A 24,946-nucleotide genomic window follows, 5' to 3' on the forward strand; every position below is an offset into this window, starting at 1 on the left:
CATTCAGGAACGAAACACTTGCTCCGGGATGAACTGGAAATTTTTTTCATTATTCACGGGGCAATAGACAGATGTACTGACGATATAGTTTATCTTCTTGCGGCCTCATCACAGTCATGCTGATATTCGGAAACTTTATTTCCGAATACAAAGCATTTAAATGGCTTAAATAAGTAAATATATTAGGCTACTGTGGGTAAATGTCATAACTGAACCAAATAGCTACTGCATCAACGCCCTGGGTGGAGGCTTACGTGAACGTTTTTCTCTCTTTTTCTTTTCCCCTCTGCCCACCTCCTTTGAGGAGTTGCCTTGCCCCTCCTACCTGCCCATAAAAGTGGAAACCACGCTGCCTGAAGCCTTTAACTACATTTCTCCTTCTGACTTCTGGATCTCCTTCGTCCTTCACTTCTCACTCAGAGAGAGAGATAAACAGAAGGCAGAGACAGAGAGAGGCCAAGAGAGAGAGAGAGAGAGAGAGAGAGAGGTGAGTGCTGTACATATGTAATGAATGTTGTCAAGGGGGGAAATGAATAATAAAATAATTGACTTGAAATATTGCTTTAAGTATTGATATTGATCTGAATGGGATTTTACATGCAGAGGAAAGTAATATCAGTTCATGATAGATGTTCCTTGATGATGCAGCTTGAGTTTTTTTGGGGTTATCCATCTTCTTGGATTTGTGTAGATTGTGGAGTAGGGGTTTCCATTGTTAATATTAATGGGGGAAAAAAGGCATGAAAAAAATGATGGTATTTAATAAAATATGAAAAATTACTTACATTTTTTTTTTTTTTTTTTTTTACATATTTTTTTTTTTAGTCATCCTTGGGTGTGAAATATTTCATTGGCAAGTGTTTTCCAGTCACAAACGAGTAGAAAAGTCTTGGAAAATTCATGAAAAGTCATTTGTCACAAGGGTTGGGAACCCAGAGAATTGTTTATTTTATTTAAGAAATGATTTTTGTATTTTATATATAGCATTATAAACGGTCTTTAAATTTCTGGGGAGTTTAAATTTTGATTTATTTATTTAAATCTTGACTAATAAGAAACCCAAGTGGCACATTTTTGATTTAATTTTGGATTGGATATAAGTGTGGATTCCTACACCCGATTGAATCTAACTCATATCCTGCTGCATGCCACACCTGCTGTTGTGCAAGAGACTTTATCCAGCTCTGCTCAAGGGTTTGTATATTTATAGAGCCACATTCACTTTAGTTTCACTTTGATTTTCCTGGCACTGGGCATGGCTGTGAGCCGGAGGGCGGCTGTGTGTGATTTTCCCAGCTTCCTACAGCGATCAGTGCTGGATGTTATGTCTCCAGGGTTCAGAAGATCCATTCCTGTGGGCACACGAACAGCTCTGGACACTGAGGCAAAGCTCTGGTGCTTGGCAATCTTTCTTCCTAACCTTTCCCTCTTGATCCTTTTCGCTAGTCCAACAGGATTGCAAAAATGCAGTGTTTTCCACTCCGGTCTTGACATTGATCACTAAATAGATAAACTGTCAATGCAATTCGACCAGGGACGTTGTATGTCTTAATCCAGAATATGTTTTGGTATCTGTAGAGTTTGTGTTTGTAATAATGATTGTCTTATTTGTTTAGTTTGATGATCCTTAGTGATTAAGTTTTCTTTTCACAGTACTTTCAAGGAAGCCATTTATTGATATGTCTCTATCTAAGATTCTCTATCTATCTAAGATTCTATCTACTGTTTTTTTTTTATTATTGTATATACTTAAAGGGATAGTTCACCTGTCATCATTTACTCACCCTGAATTTGTTCTGTTGAACACAAAAGGAGAATGTCAGTAACCAAACAGTTTCTGGTCTCCTACGACTTATATAGTATTTTTTCTTCTTCATATTATGGAATTAAATGGTGACCAGCAACTGTTAGATCACTCACATTGTTCAAAATATCTTTTGTGTTCAGCAGAAGAAAGGAACTCATACAGGTTTGAAACAACTTGAGGGTGAGTACATGATGACAGAATTTTCAGTTTTGGGTGAACTATGCCTTTAAAGGGGAACTATGCAGTTTTTTTTTTTTTTTTAGCTTAATTTACCTTAACTGAACAGCTTCAGAGTCACTGGAATGGTTATATGACTTTTTTCGGGTTGAATGGTGGTCTTCTCGCACCCCCCTAGCGCATGTGAGCGGAAAAAACACCCTTGCAACTTTGGGCCGGCGGGCCCAATTTTTTTTCCGAAGAAATTGCAAAACTGCATAGCGCTGCTTTAATAATATCAAGAAATTTTATGATTCCATATTGCAAATCCAGTTCCTGTTTCTTAATGATTCCAATACTAATTTTGTAGAACTTGAACAATAATTTGTCCAAACTAAATACTTATAAATAAATAGTGCTGACAAATCTAACAAAAAAGTTTGTATATACATGTGTGTATGTATGTATATATGTATGTATGTGTATATATATATATACACACACATATATATTTACAAACTTTTATGTTAGATGCGATTAACCGCAATTAATCGTTTGACAGCACTATTAACAAATATACTAAACAAAAACATAAATTTTTTTTAAATATTAATATATTTATTCAGAATTAAAGCACCATTTATTACAAGAAATCTGTTCTGAATGTGTATATTTAACATATTGTCATGTAAACAACCAGTTTGCATAAGTCTAATAAGCCTTAACTCTTTCCCTGTCAGAGCTTTTTTTTTTTTTTTGTCGTTGTCGGCCAGCACCAGCATTTTTAAAATATTTTCACAAATTTATTTATTTTTTTAAATATATTTTGTTGTATGAATATCTTTTTGTGAGCATGCAATATATCAAAAGAAAGAACAAAGCGACTGATTTTTAACAACAACAACTGCTTCATGCATTCTTTTTTTTAATCAATGCTTGAATGTGGGAAAGTTTTATAAAAAAAGCAAAATTTTGAACAAAAAGCTCGAAAATCGCATTTTGCAAGACGTGCAAAGCAATTTTTTTATCGCTTGTTTCTTCTCCATTTTTGCCTGTGTTTTGATCAGGAGATTCAGGACTCTTTCAGAAGATGTGTAATAGAATGTAGGGGACGCATACCGTATAACAGTGAAAAGTCGGAAAATTCAATTAATGGCGGGGAAAGAGTTAAATACACATAGCACAGTGAGGTTTTTTTTAAAATACATTTTGAGTTCAGTGAAGAACCCTTCGAAACGATTCTGATTCAGTCAGTGAGCGAATCATTAGATCCGATCATACGGTTCTGGTGTTTTTTGATTTGTTTTTTGGAACCAAACGGAACCAGTTCCGAATAAGAGCTAGTTCTCTGTGCTCAGAGTTATTTAGCTGCGGAGCATCTTTAATCTCCAAGGAACGACCCTCTGAACCTCGCAACCCTGCGGTCTCTCTTTCTTCCATTATTTGGAACTTTCTTGAGCAGCCTGATTCATTAAACAGTCACAGACGTAGCCTGACCTGTGAATGCTCCTCCCTCACTTCCCTCTGGCTATTAACAGATTGATGTTTTATAACTTTGTTTTTGATCTGAATGAAAGCCATGCACTCTTACACAAATAGGGAACAAAGGAAATAGAGGGAAGGCAAGTCTTGCTTGAGATTTTGTAGGGTTGTGGGTGGATTGGGTTCCATAGAATTATTTTGTGACGCGTATTATTTGGAAAAAAATCAAACAACTGTTTTTACTACCACGTACTGCAGTTTGGATCATGAATGCGGCTATTGTGCTGACCTCTATCCGAAGGCCAAAAGCTGTGTACCGTACAAATCTTCTCCATCGTAGACTATAGAATTACAGGTCTTCCCTGGCAAAAGTTTCTCATGTCAAATCAGCTTTGTGCGGAAACACGAACACCAAAATGTGGCGGACCAACAGTTCTCTGTTTAAAGAGAGGTTTGGCTCTGTGCTTCAATTTGGTTTCTAAGACACCAGATATTTGCAAGGCTGAAAAGGCTTGGGTCTGATCAAACATTTATGCATTTATTATGAGTACTTTTCTTGGAATAATTGGAAAAATGTGTGTCACAAATATATAATAGGAAGCAGTTTGATCTTGGTATAGAGATTTCTTAGTTACTGGCATCATGTCCACACCATAATAAAAACATTACCATTACACTGTAAAAAAATACCGTAAAAAAATACCGTAAAAAATACGGTAGCAACATTTTAGGTTTCACAGACTTAACTTTAAATTTACAGTAATAAACTGTATTTCATTATCTGATATAATGTTAATTTACCGACCTATTGAAGTATTAATATCTGTTTTGTACCATTGTAATACACTGATAACCAACAATCACAGCAGTAATGAGACTCACATGATCAATCAAAGCTCGTCACAAGCAGTTCTTTCACAAGAAAGTTAATGCACAGTGTCATTCACACAAACATTAAACACCATCATGGTAACACACATAAAATTTTAAAAATATAATAAACATTCATTTAACAACATTAAATGTAACATAAAACCCTAATGTACATAACTGATTAGAAAAAAAACTAAGAAAACTATGAAGAACCATAGTTATTTCAACAAAAATACATCAAATGTGAAGTGTCACGCAGGGAATCGTGGGAATGTCAATTTACGGTTTTCCACTGTAAATTATAGGACTTGTTCATTTTCACTTCCAAAAACTGTAAATTTAATGGTATTTTACAGTAAAATTACATTAAATGTACCATTAGATCTATCACAGTTATTTACCGTATATAGTAAGGAAACTTTCTGTTAATCAAGTAACAGTTTTTCACTGTAGCATTTTTACAGTCTTTTACTGTTAAAATCACGATAATTTTTTTGAGGAATTAAACTGGTCAATACATTTTATATGTAATGAGCTATTGAAATAGTTTTTTTGTACAGAACCTAACTAAATATTCATAAGCTTAGCATTTTTAAATGTTTTATGATATCACAACCAGCACAACTTGCAGTAACACCTTATATGAGTGAGATTTTTGTGGATTTTAGACTTTTAATTTCAGCCGGGTCTCTTTTTTTTGGTTGCTTCTGAGTGTGTGCAACGCTCACAAATGCACCAGAACACCTCCGATCCTGGCCTGTGTTTGCACTGATATAAATCACCAGCATCAGTGTCTGTGTGAACAATGAGAGTCATCTGATGCCATCTAACATTGCTGATAAAGTGTTCAGACAATAATTATCGAGATTAGGAAATTGACCTAAAGGACTGCACAGGTGTCATTGGTGGATATTTAGCTTGCCCTGCGAAAAGGAGCAAACAAATATTTTATTTCAATTTTGGTCAAATGTTTAGTTAAATTAATGTTTTTACCAAAAAAGAAAACAGCCACAAAATAGCATAATTACCATTATATTAAAATACTCATTTAAGTAAAATCATATTATATCTTATTTTTGCCTTTATATGCTTTCACTTACATGCTTGTAATTTTTTCCCCTAAACTCCTACATTTATTTTCGTTAACTAAAACTAAAACCATACATTATGTTACTTGAAATAAAAGAAATATTAACTGAAATAAAATAAAATATAAAAAAGTTAAATATATTTGATTTCAGTAAGTTGCGAGGCAAAATTTGTAATTGTCGTTTAGTTTAGGTTGAAGTACTAAAATTAATAAAATTTCATGAAAAACTATAAAGGCATGTTCAAAAAATATAAAAATGACAAAAACAGTAAAATCATTGAAACTTTAACTGAATTTAAAATGAAAATGGAAAATATAAAAATAAAAGCTCATTTAAAATATTAATAAAAACCATAAGAATATTAAAATAATTCCAATATAAAATATGTCTGTGTGTTTTACCCCCTCAAAACCATTGGCCCCATATTTGGATTGTTGATATACAATCAACATTTTGAAAGTAGCAGATCTGAATGCTCAGTCAACAAAACATGCTTTGAAAGATAAATGGATTTTATATTATTTTACTACAACATTTTACTAATTATAAGCCACACAAGAATCTAAGAGTCTTCTCTGGTATGAAAATAAGTTTTGGTAAGTGCCTGAGAGTATATAAATGATGACAAAACTTAATTTTTGGGGTGAAATATTCCTTTAAAAAAGTCAAAATATACATTTAAACATTATATGTCTGATGAATATGTAATGTAGGATGAGCCTGAGATGAAAAAAATATATATATATATTTTTTTGAAAGAAGTATTTTTCTTGACATTTTCAGGCGCGAATTGCACTAATTCCATTTTTATATGGAGGAAACAGAGTGGCTTTCTGCTACCTTATAATGGTTTATATACTGCCCAAAATATCCTATTCCCCATAGAATAAAACATATGGTTACATGAAAATCTTCCCTTCAACCTGAGAGAGAAGTGCGAGCTACAGAGTGAGCAAGAGAATGTGTTTTACAGCAGGCAGCAGTTCTGGCGGACGGGCCGTTCTGTCAGCTGATTCTGCATTCCGCTGTCCTGAGGAATAACTGCAACTCCACTTCAGTGTATCTGTGCAATATCACAAGAGAACGACACTGGACTGAATACCAGTACGATGCCCAGCTCATATTTTGTAACTTATGACTTACTTCATTATAAAAATGCAAGGTTTCTTTTTGGTTTATATGAGTAGGGTTATATTTTGGGTTAGTGAGTAGGCTAGTATTTTTAACTAGCTTTATATATACATAGCAGTGATGCAATAGAATAATCATTTTTTGTGCCATTAAGAACCTTTCAGTGAACAGTTCTTAAATAACCATATCTTTCTTAATGTAAAGAACATTTTAATAATCTAAAGAACCTTTTTCTACTAAAAAGAACCTTGTGTGCATTTGAAAGGTTCCATGGATTCTATGGAAATGTTCTTCATGGAGCCACAAATGCCAGTAAAGAACTTTTATTTTTAGGTAAATGTAGGTAAATGTGTGTGTGAGAGAATTCTAGTTATGTCTGTTTCATGGGAGAAATGTCTTGATACTCTCTCTCTCTCTCTCTCTCTCACTCTTCCCATTTCCAGAAAAAGCAAGACCTGTAGTAATTGGTAGGGTGGGAACACGGAGCGGTGTGTTGGGTGGGTGAGTGTGTCTTTTGGCATCTTCTGCTGTTTACTGTCGGCACCTCATTATCACGGTCATGCTGACTGTAAAGCATCATAAGGCTGTTCAAATTCAGTAGCCAGATCCGAAAGAGAATCTACAAAACACTGCATTATGAATCCATTTGACAGCATGGAGAACAACACCCTAAACTGAACCGCTCTTAAAAAAAAAAAAAAAAAAATTTCTAAATGTATTTTGCGGACAAAGCAACTTATATTGCAATCAATGATTTTATCAGTTCATGCTTTCCCTTGGAATTGAACCTATGACTTTTGTTTTGCTTGCGCCATCCTCTACTGTTTGAGCTACAGGAATGCAACTGTACAAAATTATAATCACTATAAAAAATAAAAAAAGAGATCATTTGCATCTGTTCCATCTCATTTGGTTTAGTTGGCATGCTACGGATTTATCCAAAGTGTCTTTTTGGTCATTTTATTACATTGAATATCGCTCCTGAGCAACCTGGGGAAAAAGTGCAGGGTTCCCTTTTTGGCTCATGAAGTTCCATTACTTTTCCATGGCCTTTCCATTAATTTGTAATTAACTGAGCAGAGCTTAAGTAGAAAAATGTATATTCAGTATGAAAATATTCACGACATATAAGGTTTTATTAACTCTTTCCCCAACAGTGTTTCTTTTTTTTTTTTTAAAGAAGTTGCCAGCCATCACCATTTTTTTTTTCACTTATATTTTGAATATTTTGTTGTATGAATATATGAACATGCAATATATCAATGAAAGAACAGAGCCTGCTTTTAAACAAAAAAGATTTATTCTAGCTTAGCTTCATGCATTCTTTTTAATCAACACTTGAATGTGGGTATACATTTAATAAAAAAGCTATATTTTTCAACAGAAAGCTGAGAATTTTTTTCCAAAGATTATAACATGCATAAGCAATGCTTTTATCACTTGATTCTGCTCCTTTTTTTGCATATTTTGATCCAGAGATTCATTACTCTTTCAGAAGTTGCGTAATAGCGTAGTGAAAACACGGAAAGCTGGAAAATTCCGTCAGTGGTATGAAAGCGTTTTGTCATAAATGACGGAAAACTCTGTCGATTGTGGGGAAAGAGTTAATCTCCATGAATTTACCAGGTACTATGTTTTAAAATTCTGAAATGTACAGGTTTTACTTGAACATGGGAACCACGAAAGAGTCTCAATGCAAAAAGTCCTGGTTTCAGATCCCGGACGAGCCCCCAGTTTATGTCCATAGTAAGGGCACGTACAAAACATGGACTAACTTTTGGACACAAACTTTAAGTTGCACTTAAAAATGTCTGAACTCCACTGTGTTTTTATAAATTAATCAAACCATCATTTTATTTCTTTGAACAATTTCAAACATGTTTTGTTGTAAATTGGACACTGTAGCCAGAAATCAAAAGCAAAGGCTTCAGAGCTGAATAGGCCAAAATAATGCAAGGCTGAGCATATAATCATCGTATTATGTCAGCATCAACTATATGGTTGACACCCAGCATGCTCTTCTTTATTTGTTTATTGTGAATTGACAGCACATCTGGAAGCAGTCAGAAAAGGAGGAATGGAAATTTGATTATATTAGAATCAGGGCAGGGCGATAACAGAGCTGTGGCATGAAACCAAGCAGACAAATGCTGCGGTTGCAAATTTTGGCCAAAAAGAACATTGATTCCTGCTCTCTGCAGTGGACGTGTAGGGTTGCTGTTGTTCCGTCATGCTAGTCCTTGTGGTTTTGACCCTCGCTTGTCAACATATTTCTCGTTTGACCTTCTTTGAACATCGGATGTAGGCCAGAGGGAACAACGTGAGATGCTTGTTTTAGCCTTGTGAATTTGATAATCACAGAGATTCGACTGGGCCTGGTTGTGAACAGAGTTGTTGAGTTCAGAATGAACAGAAGCTTTTATGAGACATGTTTTTTTCTCTCTCCATGACTTCTCCTGAAATGCTTCTCTTGAGATTGTTTCGGCATCTCATTTGTGATTAATGCTGGTGGGTATCATGGATGCAAATGAGGGCTATTGATTGTGATATTCTGTGTCACTTTTCAGACATGGCCAACGGTAATTGAGAAATGTTCCGATGGAATGTGTTTTTATGTCCACAATTTTTTGGGGGGATATAGAGAACATTGACCAGTTGTTCACTTTGACATGCCAGCCTTGTCGAATACAGAGAAAGAGTTGTTTTTCCAAACTAAGAATGACACAAAATCCTCTGAAAACATATCTCTGGAAAATTGGAAAATCATTTCTGAGGAATGACGAGTCTGGGTTGGGTGCCTAATGATTGAATGAGCGAACTAATGAATGAAGGAATGAATGTCAAAGGTTGTAATAAGTAGGAATCTCACTTAAAAATAAGATTAAGGGATCAATTATCTTTTGAATAAATAATTAGATAAATTATTTATTCATTTAAATCAACTGTGAAGTTAATCTGTTTAAAATGTATGTTTTCAATTTGAAAAGTGATTGCTCTTGAATACTGTATATTGATAATTGATTCCTTCTGTTTATTTTCAAGTGTCACTCCTGTAATTTACGTTTATGACTCCACCACATTTTTGTAAAATATTTAAAATACTTATTTTGCTTGGCACTGTGACTGTTCAGAATAGAGTGGATTTTCTATTCATTATTGTTGTTAATGCATATATAAATTACGTTACAAATCACGTGCCTCATAAAGGTGTGCTCTCTCCCTGAGAGAAACTGAATATAGAGTGATGTTTGAACAGATATGATACTGTAGATGGTTTAAATATGTGGAAGAGGTGGAAAGTATCTTTGGAGTCGCAATCAACCTGGCTGGCAGCGTCCCAAGAAAAATGGTTTATGTGTTACTTAGTCTTTTCATTCTATTCATGCTAGATCAATCAAGATCTCTGATTACAGTAGCTCACAAAAGAGAATCAAAGCTCTGGCATCCCACCCACACACTGATCCCAATACGTCTGTATGTATTAGAATCAAAAAACGATTCCGTAAAAAGCATTCCAGGTTTTTTTTCCCCACTCTCAATCAAAGCAAGATGCCCCCTCCACTCTGGGGTCGGCTTAGGTTTAGGCTCGCGTTTTGGATTTTAGCGCAGCTGCCGGCTGGGTGGCTGGGTTTTCCATTCATCAGAGTTTCAGGACAGACCTGAAAGGACATGGCTCTCAAACAACAGACAAAATAAACAAAAAAAAAGTAAGAAATAAATCAAGTTGTCTGTGCCATAGTGTTCTGAAAATGAGGCTTGACAATAGGTGGGCCTTTATGTTTATTTGTGTAACTTGCAGTGTAAAGTTTTGTAAAATTGACAGACTACATCTTTTATGCTTTATTGGTATTTGTGTGTTAATTTAGAATTTTTGTAAGATTTATGTTTTTTCTAAACAACACTGAATACAAAGCAGTGAATAGTGACGAGAAACAGGGTTTATATCTGTTTTGTGGGCAGTTACTGACCTCTAGTGGTCATGTTTAAGTATAACAAATGTGTAGGTCTGTTACAGCAAAACAAAAATCACTCTTTTTAATGAATAATTTTTCGTATTGATTAATAATAAAGCCTATAGTTTGGCATAGATTATATAAGATATAATGTACAATCAGTTTTAATGTGGCTCATGTGAGGCTGATTTGAATTTGGAGGGTCATTGCTTCCATCAATGACTATACAAATAAACATTTGACAAGCCCTTTTAATTTAAGAAAACCTTTTTTTGTGTGTGATTTTACTTTTATATTATTTATGTATTGATATATTTTTAAATAATAGACTTTTCCTTGTTCTGCATGTGAATTAAATGGACTAAATACAGTCTTTGTATATGCAACTTTGTATTAAGTGCAGAAGGCATTGAATTAACTTGAAAAATATTTAATAAATTACTTAGATAAAAGAGCTTTATAAATGGGATCATGTCATGAAGAATCAAATTTTCTTTCTTTTTTTTTTTTTTTAAAATAAAGGATTATGAAACTTTATTTGCTATAAAACAAATGGAATCTTTTAGATGTTAAGGCAATCTCCCTAGATCATTTATTGAAACACAGCTGCAAAATAGCTTCCATAACTCGACATGAGAAAGATGAATACATCACTGTCCAATTTTGCATGTTAAGAAAACCTAATAGATGTTTGGAAACTTCTGCTGCCCAGTCAATAGTGGCTAGAAGTAGGATAGATGCATGCGATTAATGCTAAACAAAAGTATACGCAAGTTCAGTAAACGTTGCACTGTTCCTTGCTGTGTGTAACACCTGCCACTCTACATAAGATTTTGAAGATATACTGACAATATAAAAAAATAATCTGACATTCATAATTTGTGGTTTATTTTGTTGCAAACAAAGAGCACGTTTACATGAACACCAATATGCTGATAACTACCAAAAATCAGTTTATTGAAATAACCTGATTTACTAGTTTGCATGCAAATCATTAACCTGCCAATGCAAGTAAACTGCATTTACAGTACCGTAAAAAAAAAAAAAGGTTATTCCCGGTGGTGACATCAAAACTTAAGCATCCATGTAGGCTATTTCACTCAGAGTAGCCCTATTCTATTAATTATGTGAGTTGTGATGTTAAATAAAGCATTACAACCCCAGAATGTCATTTTGAACGTGTTTCAAAATGTCATATTGCACAGACTCATTTTCCTCTCATATTTGAAGTTAACTACAACTGTACCACTTGTCCTTTGGCTGCACGAGATGAGAACACATTTTCCATATTTTTTGGGTCAAGAAAAAGTCGGAGTTTGCAATATTTCTCCTACCCTACTGTGAAACACTCGCTATAGCTGGATGCACTTAAATCTGCCGAATAAAGGGCCGTTAACACAGAACACGATTTTCCATTCTACTGCGCTTCGTTTCCATTGTTTTTCAATGTAAACACGTGCTCGACAGACGTCTCGTGCATGACGGCATTCTGAAAACGCGGGGATCAAGTTAAAATAAGTTCAACTTTTTTTTTAAAAAAGAACACGTCTCTAGACCTTGCCCTTTTCTGTTCCACTGACCTGCTGTTTTTAACAGCAAAATCGCATTCTGTGTGAACCAGCCCTAAGTAGGCTTTCCTGTCATGTTACAGATGCGCACTTCAATATGCTGACAGAATGCAGGTTAAGGTGTTTACATGCCGTGCGAAATCAGGGTAATGGGGAAAAATCTAGCTCTGTTTATTGTTAAACCGTTTCTGACCTTTTGCCGATAAAGGAAAATGGTTTAACACGTTTATGTGACCACACACATTGTCGTTTGTGTGTGTGTTTACATGCACGTTCTTAAGCCCATGCAGGTACAAAAAGGCTTGTACATATGTATACACTCACCTAAAGGATTATTAGGAACACCATACTAATACTGTGTTTGACCCCCTTTCGCCTTCAGAACTGCCTTAATTCTACGTGGCATTGATTCAACAAGGTGCTGAAAGCATTCTTTAGAAATGTTGGCCCATATTGATAGGATAGCATCTTGCAGTTGATGGAGATTTGTGGGATGCACATCCAGGGCACGAAGCTCCCGTTCCACCACATCCCAAAGATGCTCTATTGGGTTGAGATCTGGTTACTGTGGGGGCCATTTTAGTACAGTGATCTCATTGTCATGTTCAAGAAACCAATTTGAAATGATTCGAGCTTTGTGACATGGTGCATTATCCTGCCGGAAGTAGCCATCAGAGGATGGGTACATGGTGGTCATAAAGGTATGGACATGGTCAGAAACAATGCTCAGGTAGGCCGTGGCATTTAAACGATGCCCAATTGGCACTAAGGGGCCTAAAGTGTGCCAAGAAAACATCCCCCACACCATTACACCACCACCACCAGCCTGCACAGTGGTAACAAGGCATGATGGATCCATGTTCTCATTCTGTTTACGCCAAATTCTGACTCTACCATCTGAATGTCTCAACAGAAATCGAGACTCATCAGACCAGGCAACATTTTTCCAATCTTCAAATGTCCAATTTTGGTGAGCTTGTGCAAATTGTAGCCTCTTTTTCCTATTTGTAGTGGAGATGAGTGGTACCCGGTGGGGTCTTCTGCTGTTGTAGCCCATCCGCCTCAAGGTTGTGCATGTTGTGGCTTCACAAATGCTTTGCTGCATACCTCGGTTGTAACGAGTGGTTATTTCAGTAAAAGTTGCTCTTCTATCAGCTTGAATCAGTCGGCCCATTCTCCTCTGACCTCTAGCATCAACAAGGCATTTTCGCACACAGGACTGCCGCATACTGGATGTTTTTCCCTTTTCACACCATTCTTTGTAAACCCTAAAAATGGTTGTGCGTGAAAATCCTAGTAACTGAGCAGATTGTGAAATACTCAGACCGGCCCGTCTGGCACCAACAACCATGCCACGCTCAAAATTGCTTAAATCACCTTTCTTTCCCATTCTGACATTCAGTTTGGAGTTCAGGAGATTGTCTTGACCAGGACCACACCCCTAAATGCATTGAAGCAACTGCCATGTGATTGGTTGATTAGATAATTGCATTAATGAGAAATTGAACAGGTGTTCCTAATAATCCTTTAGGTGAGTGTATATGTACAGTACATATGTATATGCATGGGAGAAATTTAACTCTCGAGTTGGGAGGGCAAAAAAAAAAAAAAGTTTTTTTTGTACCTGCACTGGCAAATTATTTGCCAAAATTTTAAGCAAACAAGTTTAAGTTTGCTTGTTATTTGTTAATTTACCTACTTGTTTATTTACTAATTTATTTAATGATTTTCTTAATTTTATCTTGGGAAATGACGTGCACGAAATTTGAATCATTGTCCATCATTTTGCAAGCAACTGGTGATAAAGAAAAATGTCACGTTGCAATATTGATATTGACATATTGACATTTTAAACCATTAAGGCGAGCCAGTGGTTCTCACACAGTAATTATCCAGCGTATTGTGATGCTTAGCCATTTTGTCCTATCATTTAGTTTTCCCTAATCATACTAACGATGATAAACTAATAAGTAACCTGTTGCTCTTATTTTGCTCTGCTGCCCCCAAACACGGAGATGTACATATAAATACATATTAAACACTCCATGACTACAATATGACTAACTTCATGACTACAATTAATTGATGGTGATATTATAGAGTGTTTTGACACACTGTAACCACTGTAGAATCAATAACATCATCCAGCAATGAGAACAACAATATAGTTAGTACCAATGCTTGAGTAAGGCATAGACGTGCTTTACTACACTTTGGTGTGGGCCCTTACTGCTAGCTTTTTTGTGTTTTCCCAAGACTACTAACCTTCTCTCCTGTTCTCCATTCCACAGGACATGGCTGGGCCTCTCCTCTCTGCCCACTTGTTTGTTCTGGTGGAGCACTTGTGTCTGCTACATCATATCCATGCAGGTGCATTTTATGGACACAAGCCACTGCCTCAACAGCACCAGCCTCTGCCTCAGTTACCTCTCCTGCCACATGGCAATGAAGGGATACCCCAACACCATTACCATGGAAAGGAAATGCCACACATGCCATATGGAAATGAAATGCCTTTGCTTCCTCAGTATGGAAAAGAGCGTCCACAGATACCCATGCACATGGGTAAACCCATTGTAGGAAAAGGTTGGTATTTTTGCTAATTCTTTTATAATAATTTCGTGTGCAGCTTTCATGATATCATATTCATTTATAGATTAGATGGAATATTGTTACTTTTAAAAATTTATTTTAATGAACTGTGATGGTAATGTTGACAAAATTTGTTAACTGACATGAAGCAATTTTTCAATCTTTTTGATGGGTTTACCTCTTGAAAACACCTTTCATCTCAAAGAGACACTTTGGGTGTGTCTCTTTTGTGCAATTTATTCATAGTAAATTTCTGTTTAATCTCATTTTAACTCTACTGTATTCATTCATTAGGTTGAATACACACAATTGATATATACTGAATATAATTTGATCCAAGATCACAGAAATACATTCATTTACTTATTTACCCATTCATTTTAACATCCAGACATGCAAAGAATCTGTGCGAGTGTTTCTGAAGTGCTGACTGGTTACTCTTTTCAGGTGAAACTATTCCAAGAGGAGAGAAAGGTCCCCCTGGTGAGACTGGTCTAAAGGGGCCTCCAGGGCCCCAGGGACCTCCCGGACTTCCTGGTCATGTCATCCCAGGACCTCCAGGCAAACCTGGTCCACAAGGTCCACCAGGACTCCCTGGAATTGGAAAGCCAGGAATGCCAGGTTTGCCAGGAAAACCTGGAGGTATAGGTTTACCAGGACCGAAGGGTGAGTTGGGGCCATTTGGCGGTAAAGGGCCGATAGGAATGCCAGGACCTCCAGGTCTTCCAGGGCCACATGGTCTACCAGGTGTGGCGAAACCAGGTGGACAAGGACTTCCAGGACAACCTGGTCCTCGTGGAGAACCTGGACAAAAGGGATTCCCTGGGATCCCTGGTCCCCTAGGGCCAAAGGGTGAGAATGGGATTGGTTTCCCAGGACTGCCAGGTATAAAGGGACCTTCTGGACCTCCAGGACCACCAGGACAAGTAGGACTACCAGGAGTTGGCAAGCCAGGACTGAATGGACTACCTGGGGCTCCTGGAGGGCAAGGTAAACCTGGTGCACCTGGAGAATCAGGATTGGCAGGAGTCCCAGGGGAGAGAGGACAAATAGGACCACCAGGACTACCAGGCTTTGGCAAACCTGGTTTGGATGGCTTACCAGGGAAACCAGGTCTCCCAGGTGGAAGGGGCGAACCAGGTCTTTCTGGTTTACCTGGGGGCCCAGGCTTGCCTGGGTTTGGCAAGCCTGGATATCCTGGCCCTAAAGGTGATATGGGGCATGGTGGTTTGCCTGGCCCTCAAGGCCCTAAAGGTGAAAAGGGTCATGGTGGCCTTAATGGAATGATTGGACCGCCAGGGCCAAGTGGCCTCCCGGGTCCTCCAGGTCTCATGGGACCCCCTGGAGGCATTGGTTTCCCTGGTCTAAAAGGAGAGGGCGGTGCAGTAGGACCTAAGGGACAACTGGGTCCAAAAGGTGAACCAGGGCCCCCAGGACATCCTGGCAAGCCAGGATTCCCAGGAGAATTGGGGCAACTAGGACCGAGAGGCTTACCTGGTTCCTTAGGACCTAAAGGTGAAAATGGACACAAAGGCCTACCTGGCCTACCTGGAGCCCCTGGAAAGCCTGGTGTAAAAGGAGAAGGTGGATTTCCAGGAGACAAAGGTCATCCAGGGCCTATGGGAATCCCAGGATTAATGGGTCCAGCAGGACCAATGGGCCAACCTGGTCTACCAGGCCCAAAAGGGCAATATGGACCACCAGGAAAACCTGGAATGCCAGGTGAGGGAAAACCAGGGCTTCCAGGCCCAATAGGTCCTGCTGGTATACCTGGAATGGGTGGGCCCCCAGGTCAACCTGGAAGACCTGGTCCTCCTGGCCCACCTGGCCTACCTGGACCTCCCGCTCAAGCTCCGTTTATCGGGCAAATCCTTCCTGAGAGTGGTCCTGGGCTAGACGGGGCAAAAGGTGGTTACAAGAAAGAAAAGCCTGGAGGAGCCATTATTGGTAGGAATGGCCTAGAGATGCCAGCATTTACAGCTCTGCTGACAACCCCATTTCCTCCAGTTGGGCAACCTGTTGTTTTCAGCAAGATTCTGCATAATGGCAACCAGAATTACAACTCTCAAACTGGCATCTTCACTTGCAAAATACCTGGAATTTACTACTTTGTCTACCATGTTAATTGCAAAGGAAACAATGTATGGGTGGCCTTATACAGGAACAATGAGCCAGTAATGTATACATATGATGAATACAAAAAAAGTTACCTGGATCAGGCATCAGGGAGTGCAGTGCTTCCCTTACAAGTTGGAGACACTGTTCATGTTAAGTTACCATCAGACCAAGCTGCAGGACTTTATGCTGATCGATACGTCTACTCATCATTCTCTGGGTTTTTGTTATATCCCATGTGAATATGTGAAAAAAAAGTCACCCATATTAAATCAATGCTACATTTTTCTTAAGTAAATTGTGTATATGCCACCAGTACAGAGACACTATTTATATCTGAAAAAATGTAAGAAATTGATAATTAAGTCATAGAGATTCAGTCAGGTATGTTTTATAGCAGACTGTGCTACAGTGGCAATGGAACTACATTTATAATATACAAGAAAATGTTAAATACATGTTTTAAGCATACACATAATTACATAATATAAACAGTCTTTCAAAATCTTAAGGTATTCATTCATCCATACGGTTAGCACTTTGTTAGAACTTTTGTCACATTATTTATTTGCATATTTCCTATTGTTTGACAGTATATTGATTGTATATAGATGGGGTCACATTGACTTACATATCAATGTAAAATGATATTGGGACTGTCATAATGAAGAATTTTCAGATTGTTGGATATGCACTATTTTTCTGCTGTCTTAGTAGTTTCTCATTGTGCCATCTCAATTAACTTCAAGAGAGTATGTGAGCACATAAGGGTTTAGGTTGTTAACATTTTGCTTTTCAATAATCTCATTAACTAACACCATCAGTAAAATACATAAAATGTCATGAACCCTTACATTTAGGTTATTTTACACCCAATTGATTTGAGTATATCAGATCATTGTTTATCAAAATAGGTATTGATTGGGTAAAATAAGGGTATTGATTGTTAATGAGCACAGTATATCAATATTAAAAGTCGATAAGGCCAGAGTTGGGTTAGTTACTCTAACAAAGTAATTAATACTTGTTAATTGTATCTTCAACAGTGTAATTAGATTACTATACTAATTACTCTCTCTAAAAAAGTATTGCATTACTTGTTACTAAATACTTTCTAAATCCCATACAGTAACAACATTGACCAGTTGAACAATAAAGGATAGACGAAGCTGCTCTTTTAATTCTTTCAAATAAATGATATAAAATTGCATAAATTATTCTTGAACTAAGGAGAAGGTTACATAAAAAAAAAAACATTTTAACATTAGACGTTAAATTTTGATGCTAAATCCATTATGGTTTTATATAGATTTGTTCTATACAGTATTACATCAGAAGTAATTCTAATTACATTTTTTTTTAAAAGAGGAAATTAAAGAGTAATCCCTTACTTTACTTTTTCAAGGGAAAAGTAATTAAATTGCAGTAATGAATTACTTAGTAATGAGTTACACCCAACACTGGATACGGCCACATGAACACAAGTTAAACAGAAACAGTCTTAGGAACCTCTCTGTAATTTATTTTTATTTTTACTACTGAATAACTAAATTTGTATATGTGCAAAGAGATGGTGTGGGGCACAAAAAAGAATGTATTATTTGTGTTTAATTTTTGACAACGGTGCTGAATGGTCAAACAAACATGGAGTGAAGATTTAATGCCATTGTCGTTGTTGTTTTTTTTTAAACAAAATGAATTAACAGAAATTTTGTGAATTTGTAATTAGGGAATTCCACAAAAAATAAAGAATCCCTGTTTTCAATCTTGATGCTGACCATCATTTATGGAATTTTGTGTCAGGACACAGGACACTATGGTAATGTAGGCTACATACTGCACAAACAACCGCATTTATGAGCAAGAGTAAATCTACTCCATTTCATGCTTGTCTGCAATGAAATTCAAACAAATTCATGTACGTATACTTTTTTAATATATATATATATATATATATATATATATATATATATATATATATATATATATATATATATATATATAGATATATCAAAATTATATATCCATAAAAAGTTAGAAAATTTTGAATTATATAAAAACTTTTAATGGCTGTATTGAACTTAGTTTAGAGCAATATGTTTAATCAGTTACAAAAATCTATTCTACATATCAGGGAACATATAGTCATGATAAGTCAAAACAAATCATGCCAACAAACTATGGGGAGTGACCTCTTCAAATGAGACCTGAATCGAAAGAGAGCCAATTCCGAATTTCTGAATTTTGCCTAGCTCTAGTTCTCATTGAGCTACTGTGTTTAAGTAGGCCTAGTTAGTAATTTCTGGGAACCTCAGAAATGTCAAATGATGCAAAAAAATATATAATAAAAAAATTATATATATGATAAATTATACTTTTTTATCTACACAACAAATGTGCTTTCTGGTTTCTTACCCTCATCCTTCCCTAGGATCATTTAAAAAAATTGAGTGTTCATTTGAGGGGTCCAAGACCCCAGGACTTTTGTCGCATTTGAACCACGAATACACACAAAACAAATTGAATGGATTTGAGGAGTTTTAAGGTTGAAAAAAAAAAAAAAAAGTATCAAATACTTCCCTTGCTGGTCAATTTGACCTCATAGGAATGAATGGAATGCGAGGAGTGCTTCAGTACACATAGAAAAAACTAAAAATGCTAAAACTTTATCAAAAAAATATTTTATAATGTCTACATGTGTATCTGAATGAATGCATACTGAAATGAACTGACTTTAGGACTCAGCGGAACAGCTCATTTGCTCCAAATAGAGCTATAAGACCATCTAGTGGCTACTAGAGTCATGAAATTTCATGTTATATATATTTTTTTTCCACAAGAGGTCGGCAAAGACACCCATTGTATGGAAGCTTGTTTCCGCCACAAAATAAAACATTTTAAAAGATAATTGCGACTTTTTATCTCACAATTGCGAGTTTACATCTCGCAATTCTGACTTTATTTCTCAGAATTGCGAGATATAAAGTCAGAATTGCGTGAAATAAAGTCGCAATTGCGTGTTATAAATTCAGAATTGCGAGATAAAGTCAGAATTGCGTGAAATAAAGTCGCAATTGCGTGTTATAAAGTCAGAATTGCGAGATATAAAGTCAGAATTGCGTGTTATAAAGTCAGAATTCTCAGAAAACTGACAATTGTGAGATATAAAGTCCAATTCTAAGGGAAAAAAAGACGGACTTTTTTTTTTTTTTTACCACAGAATAATTTATATCTCACAATTCTGACTTTATAACACGCAATTGCGACTTTATATCGTGCAATTCTGACTTTATATCTCCCAATTGCAACTTTATTTCTCAGAATTGCAACTTTATATCTCGCAATTGCGACTTTATTTCTCAGAATTGCGACTTTATATCCCGCAATTGCGACTTTATTTCTCAGAATTGCGACTTTATTTCTCACAATTCTGACTTCATATCTCGCAATTCTGAGAAAAAAGTCACAATTCTGACTTAATATCGCAATTGTGAGAAAAAAAGTCTGAATTGTGAGATAAAAAGTCGCAATTATTATTATTTATTTATTATTCAGTGGCGGAAACAAGCTTCCATAATATAGACCTTAAACAGACCAACAAAGAGCTTAGAATGACACAGAAGTTTTAATTTGAAAAAAGATAATTGCGACTTTTTATCTCACAATTGCGAGCTTACATCTCGCAATTCTGAGAAGTCAGAATTGCGTGAAATAAAGTCGCAATTGCGTGTTATAAAGTCAGAATTGCGAGATATAAAGTCAGAATTGTGTGTTATAAAGTCAGAATTCTGACTTTTTTTCTCGCAATTGCGACTTTATGTCACGCAATTCTGACTTTATAACACGCAATTCAATTGCGAGTTTATATCTCGCAATTCTGACATCTTTTCTCAGAATTGTGAGAAATTTTTCTAAGGGAAAAAAGACGTACTTTTTTTTTTTTTTTTTAAAACTCAGAATAATTTATATCTCACAATTCTGACTTCATATCTCGCAATTGTGAGAAAAAAAGTCAGAATTGTGAGATAAAAAGTCGCAATTATTATTATTTATTTATTATTCAGTGGCGGAAACAAGCTTCCATAATATAGACCTTAAACAGACCAACAAAGAGCTTAGAATGACACAGAAGTTTTACATATTTTCCCAATTGATTTAACCAATGTAATGCATAATTTAATAACCAAGTGTGTGTATCCTTTGTGTCAATACTCTAGATGCAAATCTCCAAACTATTTTCATAAGCATTAGTCGTTCCTACTCCGCACCAGTGAGGGCGATATTGAAGCATGTCCAAACGAACGCACATGTCGAAGAAGAACTACTTTGATCACATTTCTACTGTGTCTGAGTATATGAAGTTGTTTGCTGGTTCAAAATAAGGTAGGCATTTTATACTAGCCTATGCGTGTTCATAAGTTTGGTATATATGCGCGTCTGCTCGTCTGCAAAGCCGATTATGACTGTGAATGAACATGAATGGTTTCTGTATGAAATCAAGTACAGTATCTGTAGGAAGCGTCAGCAAAAGCTGTAGAAGTTGGCTTGAGTGACAGATAGTTGTGATCTTTGTTTTAGAATCAGAAATACCTTGACAATCAGTAATATTCAATAATAAATCATACTATGCGTGGATTTATTTAGGATCAACTTAAGCTGTTTTACGGATCAAGGTCGTGAAGTCATGAACAAACAAAAACTACGGAGAAGTTTAAACTTTCAAAAGGCAATTAGTACTTCACTAAAGCAGGATTCTCAGTAGGATATTTCGCTTTCGGAAATAGAAACAGTATTTGTAGTTTTTGCATAACAAGCTATAGTTTGGTTAAAGTCAATATACGAGAAAAAAAGGTAACTTAAAGTGAAGTATTTACGGAAGCGTACGTTACATTATTTGCATTGCATTCATAGTGCCATTCTTTGAGAAATAGCTGCTAACTATTAAAAAAAAAACTAGTCAAAAGCGACAAAGTACACAGTTGACACGGTACAGAATTTTAAGTTTATTCTATGGTGATATTCTATTTTTATCATGTAACTTAGGTGTGTGTGTATATATATTATTATTATATATTTTTCTTTTTTTCCCTATAAATGTATACGTGAAAATATAGGCAGAATGAGTCACGGTCACCATTTACGTTACTTGCATATTATAGAAAATATGGACGAGTCTCGAATCTGTGAACCTCCAGCCTCAGTTCGTGTTTCTCGGGTAACTTTTCTGCCTTTCCGTGGTTTATAACGTACACGTTGGCTAATTTTGTGTCCTTGCAACATGTGCGCTTGGCAAACTGCAACGCGAGTGAGCTGTTCGTGTTTGCCTCATGTAGACTTTCACACAGAAGAAGTGAGTGAGGTGAATTCCGAGTTTACCTTTACCTCAGGTTGTCGTCGACGGTGTTGGGTTGCCATGGCATCACGAGCAGGGCCGCGCGCCACAGGAACGGACGGCAGCGACTTTCAGCACCGCGAGCGCGTGGCGGCACATTATCAGATGAGGTACGTATGCTGTGAACCGGAGTGAATGTAAACAATATGATTCGTAGTAATATTTTAATCTTGTATTTACAGTGTCTCCTCCGCGTATTGTTTTCCCTGTTGTACAGTACTTTTGAACTCTTGAAAACAAAAAGCGCCTAGGAAAATCCACTTATAACGTTATGTGTGCGTTGTACTGTATTTCTAAGTAAAATGTGATCATAGTTGTTCATTTTTAAGTTAATTTTTATTTTAATATCGTTTTCAATTTTGCTGTACATTTCATTTTTAGTTTTTGTTAGTTTCATTAATGGTTTTGTTAGTTTTAGTTTAGTTTTTATGAACACATTTCTATTTTTAGGTTTAGTAATTATAGATTAGTGGAGTTAACAAAACACTATGTAGACCAAAGCAAGACATTTCATTTCAGCAAAGTTTAATGTTTGCACTGTTTACAGTTAACTCTTGTGCAGACATCTTAATAATACAAATAAAATAATGGCTTGAGATTGAACAAAGAACTAAATAAGTGCAACGTAAAAATTTATAAAAGTAAAAAAAAAAAAAAAAAAAATCAGCACTCATTCATATTAAACATCATGCCTAGTTTATGCAGTATTATGTAGTATTGTGACCACATAAAAAAAACAAAAAAACAGTTTGGGTTATCTACAGCAAACACAACCTGCTGTGAAGCCAGAAGTGTCTATGCAGTGTGTGTCCTGGTATTCCCTATGTTGTGGGGAGGGTCTCCACATGGATAATAATATTATTAGCAGTAAATGTTTTGTAAAAACAAAGATAATAATAGCACCTTTCAGCCTGTCACCATCATGAAAACATGAAATCCCAAACATACAGTAGTAGTTCTTAACAGTTTTTTGCACTTGACGGATGTGTTTGGCTGTTGCACATGTGTCTTGCATTCTAAAAACGCTGCGCTCAAGTTAAAGGGGTGGAATAATACCCTTTTCACAAGATGTAAAATAAGTCTTTGATGTCCCCAGGGTGTGTATGTGAAGTTTTAGCTCAAAATATCCCACAGATATTTTTATATAGCATGTTAAAATTGTTACTTTTTGAGTGTGAGCAAAAACACACTGTTTTTGTGTCTGTCCCTTTAAATGCAAATGAGCTGCTGCTACCAGCACAGGGGGCAGAGCTTCAAGAACTTCAAGATGTCCTTTTACCTCATACAGACATGCACTTAAAACCGCTGCTTAGGACTAGCAATGTGTTCTACGTTACAGTCCTTCATTGAGCGGGAACCTTGCTTAACATTCCTTGGAACTTGGGATAATCCACTTGTAGTCCTAGACAAAGTACTGAAATGATTTAAAATTCATCCCTAAATAAAATGGTAATTAACTTGTATGATTATTAACATGTTATCCAATAAATTAAGACATGATGGGGCATATTTAGGGAATGACCCCTTAAAACTACTAATGTATTACAGGATTAATCTCTGAAGTTACAAAGTTCCTCTGATCCTGTTGAACTGACCCTTCTCAATCCCCCCAGTGTGGCCCTGAAGTCTGAGATCAAGAAGCTGAACATCGCTCATGCAGTGGTCTGGTTTCTTGTAGCAGCACAGGTGGTGGTCAGCCATCTGAACCTGGTGTCCCATAAAGTGGTGGCCTCTCCGTACCAATGGGAGTACACGTATCTTCTGAGCATCATACCCACAGTCTTCAGCTTCATGGCGTTGCCGAAAAACAACATCAGCTACCTGGTCATCTCAATGATCAGCGCCGGGCTTTTTTGTGTCGCTCCTATTCTTTATGGAGGGATGGAGATGTTTCCTGTGGCTCAGCAGCTTTATCGGCACGGCAAAGCTTATAGGTTCATCTTTGGCTTCTCTGCCGTGTCTATAATGTACTTAGTCTTGATTATTTCAGTTCAAGTACATGGCTGGCAGATCTACTACAGCAAAAAGCTGCTGGACGCCTGGTTCACCAACACACAAGAGAAAAAGAAGAAATAAGAGACTGCTGGAGAGTAAATGTCTTGTCAGCTTCTTGTTTGTGTCTTTGTTTCCTCCTCCTGAGGGCTCTTTGATCACATACGGTTTTATGATTAACTAACTAACTAATTTGAGCCTAAGAAGAGATCAGATTTGTTAAACCAGGATCTTCTGTTCTTCTCATCCACTGGCTCTCGGCCCAGATTCTGATTAGGTTTGAACTGCTGCCTCTGTAATCTCTTGTCTGTTTCCACCACGTTTTCCACATGCTGTTTAACAGATCCTGTACCTCAAATCTTATCCACAAGGGAGACAGTGGGATCCAGACGATCCTGGGAAATAAATCTTCAGTTATGAAACCCACTGCAAAGTAACCCATTTAATACAGTAATGTATGTAAGATAGTCTGCTCTTTTCCACGAATCATCTTACAATAAAATTAATACAAAATGTAAATTTTTGTCAGTTTTTCAATATTTACACGTCATCTTACTGAATATTGGCTAATTTTAGACCCTCCTTTTTTCTCTTTATATATGATTAAAAAATATTCCCATTCTTTCCACTGAACAACCTAAGGGTTTTGTTTTCTAGAAATGGTCAGGAGATAATTAACTAAGGTTTGTGAGGTAGTAAGTGTTGACATTGGGTTTATATATTTGCTTGAGATTTGCAACTCTTTTTATAAGAAGCCATAATTTGTGACTGCAATGGACGGTGTCAATAATGTA

At 36.3% G+C, this 24,946-nt stretch overlaps 2 protein-coding genes across 3 annotated transcripts; both read left to right on the plus strand.

Annotated features, from left to right (window-relative positions):
* The first annotated feature begins 388 nt into the window (after positions 1-388).
* col8a1b (collagen, type VIII, alpha 1b) lies at positions 389-18,532 on the plus strand. Its single transcript, XM_079890393.1, has 3 exons — positions 389-487; positions 14,353-14,647; positions 15,101-18,532. The coding sequence occupies exons 2-3, from the start codon at positions 14,356-14,358 to the stop codon at positions 17,008-17,010; spliced, it is 2,202 nt and encodes a 733-aa protein (XP_079746519.1). The 5' UTR covers positions 389-487; positions 14,353-14,355; the 3' UTR covers positions 17,011-18,532.
* Positions 18,533-21,045: 2,513 nt separating this feature from the next.
* jagn1b (jagunal homolog 1b) lies at positions 21,046-24,668 on the plus strand. 2 transcript variants are annotated; one of them, XM_079890006.1, is made up of 3 exons: positions 21,046-21,151; positions 22,102-22,270; positions 23,774-24,668. In XM_079890006.1, the coding sequence occupies exons 2-3, from the start codon at positions 22,182-22,184 to the stop codon at positions 24,234-24,236; spliced, it is 552 nt and encodes a 183-aa protein (XP_079746132.1). In that variant the 5' UTR covers positions 21,046-21,151; positions 22,102-22,181; the 3' UTR covers positions 24,237-24,668. The 2 variants fall into 2 exon arrangements, with proteins under 2 accessions (XP_079746132.1, XP_079746131.1); XM_079890005.1 differs by having other exon boundaries at positions 21,047-21,151; positions 22,156-22,270.
* Positions 24,669-24,946: the final 278 nt, after the last annotated feature.

This window comes from Squalius cephalus, assembly GCF_949319135.1.
Source record: "Squalius cephalus genome assembly, chromosome: 13".
NCBI classification, from domain to species: domain Eukaryota; kingdom Metazoa; phylum Chordata; class Actinopteri; order Cypriniformes; family Leuciscidae; genus Squalius; species Squalius cephalus.

Excerpts from the sequence above, each read along its gene's own strand:
- jagn1b (XM_079890006.1), top strand. The coding sequence starts at position 22,182 with ATGGCATCACGAGCAGGGCCGCGCGCCACAGGAACGGACGGCAGCGAC. Across the intron at positions 22,271-23,773 it reads GCGGCACATTATCAGATGAG|TGTGGCCCTGAAGTCTGAGA; the intron begins GTACGTATGCTG and ends CAATCCCCCCAG.
- col8a1b (XM_079890393.1), top strand. The coding sequence starts at position 14,356 with ATGGCTGGGCCTCTCCTCTCTGCCCACTTGTTTGTTCTGGTGGAGCAC. Across the intron at positions 14,648-15,100 it reads TAAACCCATTGTAGGAAAAG|GTGAAACTATTCCAAGAGGA; the intron begins GTTGGTATTTTT and ends TACTCTTTTCAG.